The sequence below is a fragment of the Sinocyclocheilus rhinocerous genome, unplaced genomic scaffold (assembly GCF_001515625.1).
Source record: "Sinocyclocheilus rhinocerous isolate Xijiao unplaced genomic scaffold, SAMN03320098_v1.1 scaffold502, whole genome shotgun sequence".
Lineage (NCBI taxonomy): Eukaryota > Metazoa > Chordata > Actinopteri > Cypriniformes > Cyprinidae > Sinocyclocheilus > Sinocyclocheilus rhinocerous.
Genome location: NW_015641028.1, coordinates 912639 through 930218, shown reverse-complemented (window position 1 = coordinate 930218; position 17580 = coordinate 912639). Strand labels below are relative to the sequence as shown.

The 17580-nt window shown below is 38.0% G+C and overlaps 1 protein-coding gene across 1 annotated transcript in view; it reads left to right on the top strand.

The window, feature by feature from the left end:
• LOC107754113 (voltage-dependent T-type calcium channel subunit alpha-1G-like) overlaps nucleotides 1-17580 on the top strand; it is a 227200-nt gene that overhangs the window by 118288 nt on the left and 91332 nt on the right. Inside the window, exons 5-9 of the mRNA XM_016570435.1 lie at nucleotides 6266-6425; nucleotides 9087-9378; nucleotides 10708-10800; nucleotides 12336-13149; nucleotides 13856-14280. Coding sequence (XP_016425921.1) covers nucleotides 6266-6425; nucleotides 9087-9378; nucleotides 10708-10800; nucleotides 12336-13149; nucleotides 13856-14280 — 1784 coding nt within the window. The remainder of the gene's footprint in view (nucleotides 1-6265; nucleotides 6426-9086; nucleotides 9379-10707; nucleotides 10801-12335; nucleotides 13150-13855; nucleotides 14281-17580) is intronic.

The window sequence follows — 17580 nt, the reverse complement described above, 5'->3', positions numbered from 1 at the left end:
GCAGCTTTGCACTGCACCAACTTTATAGTTCATCTTGTAAACTGAATTTGCCTTGCGTCTGTTAAATAAAGACATTTTTATTGCAGGTTTGAAAAAACACCATTCACACCTCCTGCAACCCCCCTCTCCCCCACTCCTACGTTTCAGATCAGTAAGGATGATGTGCGCCAGGTCTTCAGAAAGAACAAGAGAAGAAAAGCACCTGGCCCAGACTGTGTGACACCAGCCTGTCTGAATACCTGCGCTGACCAGCTGGCCCCCATCTTCTCACAGATCTTCAACAGATCACTGGAGCTGTGCGAAGTCCCTGCCTGCTTCAAACGCTCCACCATCATCCCCATCCCAAAGAAACCCAAGATAACAGGACTTAATGACTACAGACCTGTGGCCCTAACGTCTGTGGTCATGAAGACATTTGAGAGGTTGGTGTTAGCTTATCTGAAGGACATTACTGGACCCTTACTAGACCCCCTGCAGTTTGCTTACCGAGCAAACAGGTCCGTGGATGATGCAGTCAATATGGGACTGCACTTCATCCTGCAACATCTGGACAAAACAGGGACTTATGTGAGGATCCTGTCTGTGGACTTTAGCTCCGCTTTCAACACCATCATCCCAACACTCCTCCAGACCAAACTAACCCAGCTCTCTGTCCCTAGCTCTATCTGTCAATGGATCACCAGCTTTCTGACAGATAGGCAACAGCTAGTGAGAATTGGTAAATTCACATCCAACAACCGCACCACCAGCACTGGCACCCCTCAGGGTTGCGTCCTCTCCCCACTGCTCTTCTCCCTCTACACCAACGACTGCACCTCTAAAGACCCCTCTGTCAAGCTCCTGAAGTTTGCAGATGACACTACAGTCATCGGTCTCATCAAGGATGGAGACGAGTCTGCTTACAGACAGGAGGTTAAAGAGCTGGCTGTCTGGTGCAGTCTTAACAACTTGGAGCTGAACACCCTCAAAACTGTGGAGATGATCGTGGACTTCAGGAGGAACCCCCCTGCACTCCCCCCACTCACCATCATGGACAGCACTGTGACTGCAGTGGAGTCATTCAGATTCCTGGGCACCACCATCTCTCAGGACCTGAAGTGGGACACTCACATTGACTCCACTGTTAAAAAGGCCCAGCAGAGGTTGTACTTCCTTCGCCAACGGAGGAAATTCAACCTGCCACAGGAGCTGCTGAAACAGTTCTACTCCGCCATCACTGAATCTGTCCTCTGCACTTCTATAACTGTCTGGTTCAGCTCAGCTACCAAATCTGACCTCAGAAGACTACAGAGGGTAGTCCGGACTGCTGAGCGAATCATTGGTACAACCCTCCCTTCTCTCCAAGAACTGTACTTATCCAGAGTGAGCAAAAGGGCTGGCAAAATCACTCTGAATGCTTCACAGCCAGCCCACTCCCTCTTTGAACTGTTGCCATCTGGTCGACGCTACAGAGCACTGAGCACCAGAACGACCAGACACAGGAACAGTTTCTTCCCTCAGGCAATCCATCTCATGAACACTTAACAATAACTGTGGAACACAAACTATTTATTCACTCATACACTTATTTATCTAACACACATACTCAGTCTACACCTCAAATTTGCACATAATATACAGTACCTGTACATACAAAAACTGTCTATTGTAATATACCTGCACATACAACTGTCAATTTATATATTTTTATTCCTTATTTACTTGTTCTATTTTTTATTATCTGTGTTTTTTGTTCTGTCACTGTCATTCTGTTACACTGTGGAAGCTTCTGTCACGAAAACAAATTCCTCGTATGTGTAAACATACCTGGCAATAAAAGCTCATTCTGATTCTGATTCGTAAGTCTCTTAATTAACTTATTGTTTATTGAATTCAATGTCAAATCGCACATCGTTAAAACAACAATTACGATATTATCGCAGACGATATATATCGCACACCCCTAGTGTCATCTCGAAATTACGGTAATTACAATATGGCGTGAATGCAGCACAGCATTAGCCTAGTATTTGTCTGCTCATGTGTTTTTTGTGGTTTATATTTATGCATGTGTATTTTATTCACATCTTATTTGTATTATCTGTGTTGTTGTTGTCTCCGTGTACTGGAAGCGTGTGACACTATAACAAATTCCTTGTATGTGCAAACATACTTGGCAATAAAGCTCTTTCTGATTCTGATTCTGATTAAATTAAATTAAATTAATTTTTTAATTTAATTTAATTTAATATATATTTAAAATAAAATAAATATTGAAAAAAAAAAAAAAGTAAATGTATGGTCACCCTTCAAGTGTTTCTCTACCAATTGGGATACTTTAAAACAGTAATATAAATCATGTCATTATTGAAAACAATGAAATTATGTATAGTATTATTAAAATAATATATTAAAATACTATATGTAATATTTCTAAAATGTAAAATTAACATTTTAACACTTACTAAAATTAATATTTTAACACTGAAAACTTTAAAACTGTTTATAATTTTATATGCAAAGTGTATCAATAACCCTTGGAACGAATGGATGATAGAATCCTAAATCCAGACTAAATCCAGAAGAACTGTGGCAACATCTCTAAGATTCTTCAAGAAACCTACCTGCAAAGCTACAGTACTGTTAAAAGTTTGAAACATCTTGGAGACATTGCCACAGTTCTTCTGGATTTAGTCTGTCTCAGTTTGTTCTGTTTCTTCATGTTATTCCAGACAGACTGGATGATGATGAGATCAGATCTCTGTGTGGAGCACTGGCTGTTGTCAGACTCCTTGTGCAAACATAAATCTCACTGGAGTATTACAATTAATGGCAAAATGTTTCCTACTGATACACTACAGCAAAAGATAGAAATAACTGACTTAAAACCGTTTTTAACTGGTCAAAATACTAGTGTTTTAATAATTTTGGCCACCACTGTATAACATACATGAAATTACCCTGTAGCAGATCTATACAGGTGGAGCTGGGGAAGGTGGAGGGTTTCTGAAATGCGCAAGCACTAGCCACTTATTTGAATATTGAGCAGCAAGCTTATTGGCTGCTGATGCAAAAAGAAACCAATCAGCTGTGCCATGTTAATGATGATGTAATTATATCAGATTGGGTTAGACCTATTGGCCTGTGCCATCTAGAGTTTCATGACAGAACATTGTATTTATCTTTTTAACATCAGGGCATTTATTTCTCCAGCACTCTTTAATGAGCTTTTGAATGATGCAGAAATGAAACCTGTGGGTTGAGTGTTGTCCTTTTACAACCTTATTGAATTAATATTGACAAGATTAAGCTTCTCATCTCTTTCGTTAAGTATTCTGCCAAGTATCAACACCCTTGTGTTAAGACTGCTACAGCAGTACAACACTGGAATAGACTCCTGTGTTCATGTGGTTTTCATGTCCCCTCAAGCTGTTTTAATTAAACCTTCAGAGAAGCTGCTCTTTTATTATCTGTGGAAGCTTATGAGAAATAAATAGAAAGCATGGTTATGATCTCTTTCTCCCCTGTGCTTTGTTATTGAGCTTGTTTGGTGCATGTGGAGGACTCCAAAGGGCAGGGGATCCCAGGGGTCTTCTTCATAACACATGGGCCCGAGCACATTGTGTGGCCTGGGAGACTCTCTTTTCAACAGAAAAGAGCAGCTATGGCAGGATATTTACAGTCTGCCCTTGGGGAATACGGTCTCCTAAATAATCTTTTCAGGAGGAGTTTAGAAATGAGTTGAGCAACCTGCGGAGAGTCAGACCTTTGCATTAGTGAATAGTTATAGACTGACATAGCTAGGTCAGATAAGGAAACGGGTAAATAACGAGTCGTTTTCTGGAATATTTGCAAGATTTCATTTGTCTGTCAGTATCGGTATCAATGCAGTGATAAGGAAAATTATGACTGACATCTATGGTAGGTGTGGAAAAGGACTTTAGATGGTTAAATAATCATATAAAGAGGAAGTATGCCATTTTTGTGTTTTCATTTGCGGAGAGAAATGAATATAGCAGTAAAAGAATTTAAATTAAAATGTATTTTTAAAAATGTTATTTAAAAATTCTGTCATCATTGTTGTGCCAAACCTATATGACACTCTTCTGTGGAACATGAAAGGAGATATTTTGTTTGTAATCAAAGAGTTTTGGTTCCCATTGACTTCCTTTGAATTTTATGTCTATATAATGGTAGTCAGTGGGAACCCAAATGGATTGGTTACCAACATTCTTTAAAATATCTTTTTAAGTTTTCATTTTTTGGTGCACTATCCATTTAACGCTTTCTCATTTTTAAATATAGACTTTCAATAGTTTTTTTTTATGTAGTATTTAAATTGCGCTTTTAATGCAACTTTTAAATTGCAATATTAAATTAAACTTAAGTTCTTACATTTGTAAATGCTTTACTAAATGTAAAAATGCTTTTAATTTGCAACTTAAATTTTGCTTTTTAAAACTTTTTTCAAAAAATGAGTTGAACCGTTTTATCTGTCAAGTTCAGAATTTATTTATTTATTTTTGTTTGTTTGTTTGTTTATTTTTATTTTTTATGTTGATAATTATTTCATTCTTTTATTTTTAAATGCTATTTCTAGTCCTAAATAAAATTTTCAAAGGTGTCTGTAATGCCTGGGTACCTGTTTGAATTCCAATTTATTTAAATGGCAGTTGCTCTGCTGGTACGCTGGTTCGTTGGTCCGTTAGATCGGATTGCTTTCTCACTACAACCGAACCGCTCCAGAGTTCGTTTTCAATCGAGCCGAGACCACCTCGTTCAGGTGATCTCGGACCGATTGTTTTGGCGCGGATCCGAGCACGATTGCCATGTTCACATATGCCCAAACGAACCGAGCTAAGGGGGGAAACGTGCCAGGCTGCGAAACAACGAGCCAGGTGTGAAAGTACCCTTAAAATCTGCCATTATTGTTCATGAAGCTCAGCCAATCGGCTAAGTAGTAAATTCCATGTGACAGTTGAATCTAATATTTCACATTTTGTGTAGTGTACACTACACTATATTTTAGAAAATTAAACAATTCCTTGAGTTTTATACATATTTTGGAAAATCTAAGTCAAAAAATGAGTTGACAAGTGACATTAACAAAAAAACATTGACTAAAGTTAGCTCAGCCTCCTGCTTAGACAGTCCATTATCATATTGTGAGGAAACTCACATGGCCCGGCTTTCCATTTGTCAGGCTTCTTAAGGGACCCAAATTCCAGAAGGTGATTTTCTCCAGGAACTACACCTGGCTCCCTGTGGGGAATTACGTTTCAGTTTGTAAGAGACACGGATCTGTGCCACTGTCACTGATTCAATGCTTGTTAAGCCCTGACTTGGCAAGCTTAGCTGAATTACTGTGCTAGGGTGAACTCCACAGTCATTTGGAGTCACTAATGACCGAAGTTAGGAAGTGATTTTCTGTGCAGAAATCTCAGAGCAGTGGATTATCCACGAGAAACGCATCGTAATTGGAAGAAACACTCTGAATTTTAGAGACCTCGATTGTCGTTCTGCACTCACCATTTCCTAATTACAGGTAAATAGATACAGGCTGATAAACACTCACAAAACGATGCAGCGTTTCCTAAATTCCCAGACATAAAAAAATATTTCAAGGCCATGTTTCCATAAGGGCGTCTCATTAGAGAAGAGCGAATTTAAGGGGCTAAAACCCGTCTCGAAGACGATGGCTTTGAGAAATGCAGCATCTGCACAATACTAAGCTCTGTAAACCCACACAGCACAGAGGCATTTTATGTGATGACACGGGTCCTCCATTGTCATTCATTCCTGTTAATGCCTCACTGCTTATCGCCTCTCACTCTTCCTCCAAATGTGGAAATTACAGCCGGCCACAGTTATCACCCACAGACTGCAGGCTGCCAGGGAGCACCGGCTGGATTACCCTGCTCCACCAATTACCCGCCAAACCCTGAGCAGGAAATGATTTTCATCATTTATGCTCCAGTCAGCTGGCATTGTGGTTTGACACAGGGCAGATATATTGGAAAAGCCAGGGCAGCAGCAGTGTCTGAAAAACTGGATATCAGCAGAGATTTTTACTGGCACGTATAAACATTCGTACTGTGGGTCGACAATGAGCCTCTATAAACATGAAAGAGAGCAACAGTTTGTTTAGTGCATTATAGCACTATAATTTCATATGTTTTTCGAGAGCAATATGCTTGTGGCCGTATCTTTTTATTATTACATCAGTGTGTTTTTGAGCGTGTGAGGGATGAAATAATACTACAGTTGCTCTTTCATTGTGTTGCAGGTATGAGGATCCTGGTGACACTTCTGCTGGACACTCTTCCCATGCTGGGCAATGTGCTGCTGCTTTGCTTCTTTGTTTTCTTCATCTTTGGGATCGTAGGGGTCCAGTTGTGGGCCGGGCTTCTGCGCAACCGCTGCTTCCTCCCGGAAAACTTCTCCCTGTGAGTGCGATGGCCTGGGATGTAGTATCACAAGCATGATATTGATTTACAAGTGACCTCAGGAGTCTTAAAATGAGAGGGTTTATAATATGAGCACATGATGAAAGGCCAAGTATCAACACGAGATCAATTTAAATGGGGTTTAATGGGCCTACAGAAAAGAGGATTGAAAGCAATACACAGAAATGCAAAAATGATCAATGACAAACAAATAAATATTATTTATTTCTGTATGTGTGTGTGTATATATATAAATAATAAAGTTTATAATCATGCTGTCTAATCAGCACCTGTGAGGTGGATGGATTATCTCGGCAAAGGAGAAGTGCTCACTAACACAGATTTAGACAGATTTGTGAACAATATTTGAGAGAAATAGGCCTTTTGTGTACATAGAAAAAGTCTTAGATCTTTGAGTTCAGCTCATGAAAAATAGGGGCAAAAACAAAAGTGTTGCATTTATAATTTTGTTCAGTGTATATATATAAAAAATAGCAATTATTGTATTTGAACACTATTTTATATACGTAAAATTATAATATATTTTAAAATTATTAGAATAAATGTTTTACTTGTTTTATTTGTTTACTTTGAGTATTAGTGAGCTCTCCTCTATGTTAATGCAGCACAACTCCTTACCCCTTTTTTTGAGCAAATAAAGTTCAAATTGATATGGAAATAAATGTGCACCAAATGTCCACAAAGGTGAATGGGTCACACAAGGAGTTTTGGAAATGATTTCCCTCCACAAATGCGTAAATCTGTTGCAGACACTATCTTATGTTTGATGAATCGTAAATAAATGAATAATAAGTTTCCATTTCTCTTCTTTCTGCTACCATTCATTTTCAACCATGAATCAATTATTTTTGTTTACCTATCTAGCACTGTAAACCCCACAGCTATCATTGCACTGAGAGCATGAATTAGACCCCATGGATTCATGGCCTGGCTAACACTGCGTGTTGAAGGAATCCACTGCCTCACAGAGATTGGCTTGCAGCGGTGATTATGTAACATTAAGACGGTCTAAAACTGTTAAATTGCTCTTAAGAAATAAATATTTCAAGGGGCAGGGTTCTTTGGAAGGCTAGGATTTGTCCCAATGGGTAATTGAAGGTACTTGTGCAGCTAATTCGCCATGGCACTTTCTCGCTGAGGTGAATTTGTGTTGACAGACGGCCCAATTATCCAGTGTCAGAGCCAAACGCCACTAAAGCTAGGCCTTGCTCAATCGCATTTCTTCTGGAGATAGTTACTGCTGATCTTGCTGCAGCCTGACTGCTGCTCAAATGGGTGTTTGCCCAACCCTAGGAGAAGCTGAGGCTGAGCGGAGGGCACTGAGGTCTTCGTTGGCTGAGTTATTGCTCAGTCAGAAGTCAGAAGTCAGAAAGAGCTTTATTGCCAAGTATGTTTGCACATACAAGGAATTTGTTTTAGTGTCACAGACTTCCAGTACACAGAGACAACAACAACACACAGATAATACAAATAAGATGTGAATAAAATACACATGCATAATTTTAAATAAACCACAAAAAAGAATAAATTGTATGTACAGGTGTGCTATAGATAGAATAGGAATAGAATAAAAAATATATATATATAAGTTGTAGGGGTGTACTAAGATTTAGGGTGATAAATAAGTATAAGGTTATTGCACATACTTTTATTGCACAATGGGAGAACATTAACTGTTCATGAGGTAGATTGCCTGGGGAAAGAAACTGTTCTTGTGCCTGGCTGTCCTGGTGTTCGGTGCTCTGTAACACCGACCAGATGGCAAAGGTTAAAAAAGGAGATGACTTGGATGTGAGGGATCCAGAGTGATTTTCTGAGCCCTTTTCCTCACTCTGGATGTATACAGTTCTTGGAGGGTAGGCAGGGGAGCACCAATAATCCTTTCAGCAGTCCGAACCGTTCTCTGTAGTTTTCTAATGTCTGATTTTGTTGCTGAACCAAACCAGACAGTTATTGACTGTTTCAGCAGCTCCTGTGGCAGGTTGAATTTCCACAGTTGGCAAAGGAAGTACAACCTTTGTTGGGCCTTTTTAACAATGGAGTCTATGTGAGTGACCCACTTCAGGTCCTGAGAGATGGTGGTTCCCATCTGTCTGAATGACTCCACTGCAGCCACGGTGCTGTCCATGATGGTGAGTGGGGAGAGTGCAGGGGGGTTCCTCCTGAAGTCCACGATCATCTCCACTGTTTTGAGCGAGTTCAGCTCCAGGTTGTTTTGACTGCACCAGACAGACAGCTCTTTAACCTCCTGTCTGTAAGCAGACTTATCTCCGTCCTGGATGGAGACCGATGACTGTAGTGTCATCTGCAAACTTCAGGAGTTTGACAGAGGGGGTCTTTAGAGGTGCAGTCATTTGTGTAGAGGGAGAAGAGTAGTGGGTAGAGGATGCAACCCTGAGGGGCGCCAGTGCTGGTGGTGTGGCTGTGGATGTGAATTTACCAATTCTCACTAGCTGTTGCCTACATCTTCACTGATCTGAAACATAGGAGTGGGGGAGAGGGGGGTTGCAGGAGGTGTTGATGGTTGTGTGGAGAGATGTTCAGAGCGGGTGTGGGGTGTTAGACTGGGAGTTTCAAATCTACAGTAAAACAGGTAAACTATCATTTTAGGAAGTAATTCTTATTTTATCCTTTCTACAGGCCTACCAGTCTAGACCTGCACAACTACTACCACACAGAAAATTATGATGAAAACCCGTTTATCTGTTCTCAACCACGGGAGAATGGCATGCGCCTGTGCAGTTCCATCCCCACGCTTCACGAGGAGGGCCGGCAGTGCCAGCTGGACATGGCAGCTTACAATAGCACAGACAACACCACCTGCGTCAACTGGAACAAGTATTACACCAACTGCTCTGCCGGAGAGGCCAATCCCTTCAAGGGGGCCATAAACTTTGACAACATTGGTTATGCCTGGATTGCCATCTTTCAGGTCTGTTGTATGTCTTCTTTTATTGCTGATGCTGTGAAGACTTACCAAGAGCTATAAAAACACATACAATGCCTTAGAATGACAGTTTAGTAAGGATGCACAATATATTGTTGCCATAAAAAATTGTGTTAGTTGCTGTTGGATATGTCATTGTGCATGCTCATTTCTCCTATTTTTACATTTAGATTACCACGTTCATCATCTAATGCTTAATCTTTAAAAATGCTAATAACGTAATAACACTAATCTCAAAAATAATGCTGTTTTACATACTGTACTTTGAAATGTTGTGATGCCTAAATTCACTTGTAGCATTTAAAATGTATGTGTTTATTTATTTATTCATTTGAAAGTAAAGACTGTAAAGATATGACTTTACACAGCCACCAAAATCCGAGGCACTTTGACCCAACAGTGACATTTAATTTACTGATTGATTGAAGTTGATCCAAACTAATACTTAATTTATTATCTTGAACTCAAATGTGCTTACCGCAGTTTCCCTGACTGTTCAACGATATCTTAAGCGCTTGACATTGTGTTTAAATAACAAAGCTAATTTGTCCTGGGATTTTGGATTAGCCTTTTTAGAATCTGGCGTGGAGGCAACTGCAGGGATCAGCGGGCTCTATTAATTTTTATTCTGTATTCTTTTATCACAAAAAGGGTGATAAGGTTTTAATTATTCTTGCATGTGCCCACTGATTTTAATCTCAAATTGAATTAAAATCTCACTTTTCATATGTTTACAACACAACAAAATAGATTTCTAATTAAATATTTAGGAGACTGTTTTGTACTGAACTGTGCAGTGGCCTGATGACTTAATCTTCGTTTTGCAAGCGGCCAATTCTGTGGCTTGCCGCTTAATTTTTAGTATCTAAAAATGAATTAGCTGTCTGACAGCCCTTCATCCTGCTAGCACACCCAATTGCCCTGTAAATAGCAAGCAAATGCCTTTTTCCTTCCGGTTTTGCCTTTCCTCGTTTCTCCCTAATCTGTGACTGATTGATCAAAGGGAATGAAGAGTGCATGCTGGGTAGGGTGTCCCCCCTGAGCATTCGATATCTGTACTGTCTACCTCATCATGCATGCTTGAGTACAGAACCAAAAACTGATCACAGAAGCATATAATCAGAGATTACTTATGCTTTTAGTTTGCATGTCTGTCACTGTATTGAAATTAGTACCAGTTTGTTTTTTTCATGCTTGTGATATATCTAGAATGCACCTAGAAATAGTTTTATATAAAAAATAATGCCTTATATAAACTGTCTCTTATGGGACATAAGCTGCACTGAATCCCTCTCCTTTTGTTCTTTCCTGTAGGTTATTACTCTGGAGGGCTGGGTGGACATCATGTACTTTGTTATGGATGCTCACTCCTTTTACAATTTCATCTACTTCATCCTCCTGATAATAGTGAGTGGCTGTGGGCTGAGCTGGGCAGACCTGGACTCCTTTATGAGAGCATTACCTGAATTGTCACTGTCTTCTGAGCTGTCTAAGCCTGTCTGACACAGAGTTACAAAGACAAGATAATCATATTTTAAACTTTTTTTTAAATGACCATGTTTTTAAAAACAGTCATAGTTGCAATGTATAAATCATGTTTTGTTTAGCCTAGGAAATGGATTGTTGTCAAAATGGTTTAAATCTGTTCAGGAGATCCATTTAGGGGTATTTAAAATGGATAGCTCAGACAAAAATCTCATTTCTGGCATCGTATTCTGTCAGTTTACAAATCTAAACTTCATTGTCGCATAGATTTATATATAATGTTGGGTACATATCAAGCTTTATCCATATACATACAGTATACTCATGTGAAGTGATATATACTTTATTGGAAATCCCAACTGCTTAACTTTTATTTCATCAATATAACTATTTTAGCGATCAGCTCTTTATATAAAGTCGTATATACTGTATAAGTATGTATATTTAAAGTATGGCTTGATTGCTTATATTGTTGCTAAATGTACTGTATATTATTACATCCAGCTCAAATCTGCTAAATTTGACAATAAATCATGAAGATGTTAAAATATGTGACCCTGGACCACGAAACCAATCATAAGTAGCACAGGTATATTTGTAGCAATAGCCAAAAATACATTGTATGGGTCAAAATTATCGATTTTTCTTTTATGCCAATAATAATTAGGATATTAAGTAAAGATCATGTTCCATGAAGATATTTTGTAAATTTCCTATGGTAAATATACCAAAACTTAATTTTTGTTTAGTAATATGCATTGCTAAGAACTTCATTTGGATAAATTTAAAGGTGATTTTCTCAATATTTAGATTTTTTTTTGCACCATCAGATTCCAGATTTTCCAATAGTTGTATCTCGGCTAAATATTGTAGTATCCTAACAAACCATACATCAATGGAAATCTTATTCATTCAGCTTTCAGATGATGTATAAATCTCAATTTCAAAAAATTGACCATTATGACTGGTTTTGTCGAATATTAACAGCGTCACATATTAAAAACATCAACATCATGACTTTCTGTAAAGCTGCTTTAAAACAGTATGTATTGTGAAAAGCACTATGCAAATACATTTGACTTAAGTTGACTTAATTTATTCAATGTCTTGTCTTTCTAAACCTGTTTGACTTTCTTCTGTGGAACAGAAACACGGAAACATTTCTCAAAATGTTTTCTTTTGTGTTACACAGAAGAAAGTAAGTCATACAGGTTTGGAATGATGTGATGGTGAATGAATAATGACAGAATTTTCCTTTTTGGGAGAACTGTACCTTTAAATGCGAGGTTGTTCTAAACTTCCAGTCTGTTAATTTCAAATCCTATTAGTACAGAAAATAACCATTTATTTTATGCTTGCTATTTTTATCATTCCATCTTTTCTTGTTTTTACAGTAGCAATGTTGTTAATGAACAGTGAAGCTCTCTCTGTTCATGGTCTCTTCCACTGTTTTTCAGGTGGGCTCATTCTTCATGATCAACCTTTGTCTAGTTGTCATAGCGACACAGTTCTCTGAGACCAAGCAACGAGAGAGCCAGCTAATGAAGGAGCAGAGAGTGCGCTTCAGGTCCAACGCCAGCACGCTGAATAGCTTCTCTGAGCCAGGAAGCTGCTACGACGAGCTTCTCAAGTACCTAGTCCACATCTTCCGCAAAGGCACCAGGCAAATCTGCCACCTCATCCGAGCCGCCGGTCGTCGGGCAGGCCTGCGGATCTGCGCTTCTCCGCCACTGGAACCACCGCCCACGAAAAGACGGCGTCAGAAGCAGCGCCAGGGATCCATCCGTCACGTCATGCACCATCAGCACCACCTCCACCATCACTACCATCTGGGCAATGGGAGTGTCCGAACTGATGGGGGCAGAGAGGTGGACAACGGTTCCCAGAGTGGAAATGTCAACAACTCTGGGCATCTCATGCTACCTGTCATTGTCCCTCATCAGGACCTTTTTTGTGGGTCTCTGGGCCCCAGCGGTGCAGAATCTGTGCATAGTGTTTATCAGACCGTGGGCCACCTTGAGCCACTGCGCTGCGGCCCCTTACCTTCTCCCACGGTTCTCCATGCATATAAGAGGAACTCAGTACCATTTGCGGCTCCAGTACATAAGAACTACCCCACGTTACTGTCATCTCTAGCCTTAGAGCAGCTCAGACAGAGAATTCTGGAACCAGGAGGTGGCAGTTGCACTGCTAGTGTCCTTACCAACCTAAATATCCCACCTACTCCCATCAACGCCTCACAGTGCCTGGTGGAGACACAAGGTTCTCCTGGTAAATGGATTTTAAACTGAAATTCAGAAATTCAACAGCTGGATGACACGAGTTTAGAGTAGGGCGGTATGAACAAAATTAACCAAGTAATTTCATATTAGGGCTGTCAAATCGATTAATCGCAATTAATCGGATCTAAAATAAAAGTTTGGGCTTACATAATATATGTGTGCATACTGTGAATATATGTATATTTAAATACACACACATACGTTTATATATTTAAGAAATATATTTATGTATGTCTAAGTCTTATTTTGGATGCGATTAATCGTGATTAATCGATTTGACAGCCCTATTTTATATTTTTGTATGTTGTATTTTGTTCATATCATCATGGTTACACTATGCATTATAGTTGCTTTTGCTGGAAATTTGACCCTGAAATGTCTATTCGATTATTTAAATTTATAATTAATTTTAATATAATTATTTTACATTTATAGATTATTTATAACAAATTGATACATTTATTACATTCTTCAGATATTGATTAAAGCAAATTATTTTATCTAAATAATTGAAATTTAAGAAAACTTTACAAACACTCATACAAACACTGTAATTTTATGCACAGTTATGCAATTTCCAGCTATTATTGCAAATAAAAAAATGTTCATTTAAAGATTAGATAGAGAGAGATAGAGAGATCTAAAACAAATAGACACTTGTCCATGCATCATGTGCTTTTTCTTATACATTTCAGGCAAGATCATCTGTAAGGATACACTCATGAACTGCAGTGGCACGAACTTAGACACCGCTTTGACCTTTGACCCTGAGACGTGTCCGTATTGCGCCAAATTCATGGCCAACGACTCTGAGGGAGTGGATGGGAATGAGACGGCAGACTCTGACAGTGAAGGTGTATGTGAGTTCACACAGGATGCCCATTATCGGGACAGCAGAGATCCCAACAGGAAGAAGAAGATGTTTGCATTAGGAGCTCGGGCAGCAAAGGTGGTCCATTTCTGGAGGCTGGTGTGCGACACTTTCCGTAAGATTGTGGACAGCAAGTATTTTGGACAAGGAATAATGATTGCCATTCTCATTAACACACTCAGCATGGGCATCGAGTACCATGAGCAGGTTAGTGCACGTCTCTGTGCTGTTCTCACTGATTTAATATCTGCAAACCCTCATTTTTAAGATAAAATTGTTTACACAGGTCATTTTTACTACGTCTCTCACTTTATTTCCACATAATTGTGTCTTTATATCTCGCAATGTGCCTTTATACCTTACAGTTATTTCTAGTAATTGTGAATTTTATTTCAATTTTATTTTATTTGTGAATTTCTCAACTTTATATCTCACAATTATGTATTTACTTGTACTTGTGCCTGTAAATCTCACATTTGTGACTCCATACACTACTGTTCGAAAAGTTTTGGGTAAAAGATATATATATATATATATATTCAACAAGAATGTTTTATTCTTATGCTTTTATTCCTCATTGATGCATTTAATTGATTAAAAGCGACAGTAAACACATTTAAAATGTTACAGATGATTTCTATTTTAAATAAATGTTCTTTTGAACTTTCTAGAAGAATCTAGGTTTTCACAAAAATATTAAGCAGTGTTAAACTGTTAACTGTTTTCAACACTTATAATAATAAATGTTCTTGAGCACAAAATCAGAATATTAAAAGGATTTCTGTAGGATCATGTGACACTGAAGACTGGAGTATGGCTGCTGAAATTTCAGCTTTGCCATCAGAGGAATAATTTACATTTTAAATTACATTAAAATAGACAAAAATTATTGTGTCTATTTGGTGAGCATAAGAGACTTAAAAAATCTTACCAACCCCAACATTTTGAACGGTAGTATGTGTCCTAATTTGTTACAATTAAATCTTTCTATATAATAGAAATCATCCAGGGCCTGTCTGCCCCTGCTGCCCCTGACTTTCCATATGCACCATACTTTTCTTGTTTACCATTGTTTGGTAATTCGCCGTATTAGAGAATGAGCACGAGTGTGAGGGTTGTACTGAACTGAGAAGGCAACTGGCACACATCTGAAATTCATTGCACTCAATTTTTATGAGACATTGCAACTTTGAAGGATGATGAATTCCTCGAAGTGAGAGTTAGAGATTTGTATTCTTCTCAGAAAATGGTTGATTCTCAGACAAGAAAACAACATTCATCATCACTCACTCTGATTAGAATGATTTATTCTGGTAATTTGAGAGTTATTCAAAAAATATGAAGTATATGGGAACGTATGCTGGCAACCAGGAGCGAATATGCGGGCAATATAAGAAGTTTGGTCCTCGGCCTTGTGAACTCGAGCAGCCAAAAAGTGAATGCGTTTTATTAGATGCAGAGTCATCGCATGAATTTACGGGGCCCAGGATAGTAGTCTACACAAAGTTTTGGATTTTTAAGTTTTTTTTTAAATGTTCTTCAAAATCTCTTATGCTTACCAAGACTGGATTTTTAAATAAAAAATACAGTAAAAACTGTAATATTGTGAAATATTATTACAATTTAAAACAACCATTTTTATTGTAATGTTTTTTATATGTTCCTGTGATGGCAAAGCCGAATTTTCAGAAGCCATTACTCCAGTCTGTTATATTATTTTTTGCAGAAATTATTCTAATATTTGTTGTTGAAAACAGTTGTGCTGCTTAATATTTTTATGGAAGCCATGATAGTGTTTTTTCAGTATTCTTGCAAGAACAGCATCTATGTTATATATATATATATATATATATATATATATATATATATACATTATAAATGGCTTTACTGTCACTTTTGATCAACTTAATGCATCCTTTTCTAAAAAAAATCTTAATGACCCCAAACTTTTGAATGGTAATGTATATTTGATGGTGTAAGTATGGTGGACCCATAACAAAAGGAATATACACAAAACATACACGGATTGCTTCTTTTGTCTCTCCTCTCATTTTATTCCCTGTAAACTCCTGGGGAATTCTGGCAGTGAACGTTGTCTTTATGGAGCGATCCATCTGGACAATTGGAGACTGAGGTAGAGCAAGAATTTGGATGCACAAGGTCACTTGGGTTTTTTGATCCTCATAAAACTTCCAATCTGGCTAATTGCATCTGTTCCTGTTTCACATTCCTGAAGCTTCTATTGCCCTTTGTCTTTCATACTTGTCTGAGCTCCTCTTTCCCAATCACTGACATCCTGCATCACTTTTTAAACCCACTGTGGAATTAAGAAGCTCTCCACTGCAACAATTACAGCTCTGTTTATCGTTCCTGAGCTTGAAATGTTGCTAGTAGGGTTCAAAACATTATTTGATGTTGTGTTGTCCAGTTTTGGTATTCTATTGTGTGGCACAGATGGAAAGATCACACATTGCTGGATGAAGTTAAGATCAAGTGGAGTTTCACAGAGTGTAGCCAAAGGGGAATGTGTGAATGACTGAGAAAAACAGGCAGAAAATGTTGAGCTACGCTAATCTAAGCAGTGTTCTGCCTCCCTCCAGACCCTGCTCTGTGTTTCTTGGAGAGGAGACATGTTGATCGCTTGATCTTACGCATGAAAACCATACAAAACCTGACCACATGGCTGCTATTTACAGAGCTGAAACGTGTGCTTTTTATTTTCGAGGTTAAATATAAATCCACAGGCACATCTCCATCTCTCTTTTCTATCGGTTATCACGTTCTTCCTTCAGCCCAAGTTGTTCAAAAGCTCCTCAGCCCATTCCGTTTCTTTTATTTCTTGGCTGTGTTGCTGTTTCCCTTCCATATCGGGCTATATATCTGTCAGCTCTTTTAGCCAGAAAGAGATATTTGCCTCCATAGCTACATTTTAAAATTTTATTAAAAAAATTGTAACCATAAAACTAATGTTTGTGGACACTACTAGCACAATACTATTCTAAAATTTTCATTTTGTTACAGAAAATATTTTATGCTCACCAAGGCTGCATTTATTTTATTAAAAATACAGTGAAATCTGTAATATTGTGAAATATTATTACAATTTTGGAAATGTTTCTCATTTTTTCCAAGTTGAAAACCGTTGTACTGCTTAATATTTTTTGGAAAATTTAAAAGTGAACAGATGTTTTCAGATGTTGAAAATGTTTATTTGAAAGAAATTTTAAATTGAAAAGTTAAAGTCTTTACTGTCACTTTTGATCAGTTTAATGCAGCCTTGTTGAATGAGTGTTATTTCTTAAAAAAACAAAAACAAAATCTTACTGACCGCAAATGATAACAAACGATATTGTAATAATTTTGGATGAATGTCTAGTTGCTATATGTGTGCAATGAAATATACTGCTGTATTTTTAATGTTGTGGGCCATCTTGACATCTTGTTTAGATGTATGGCATCTTTGATTCTATCAAATACCAACAGATAATAAATCTAAAAGTGACTGACTCTGTTAGAAATCTTATAATGGGCCATGTTTGGATCTTCCAA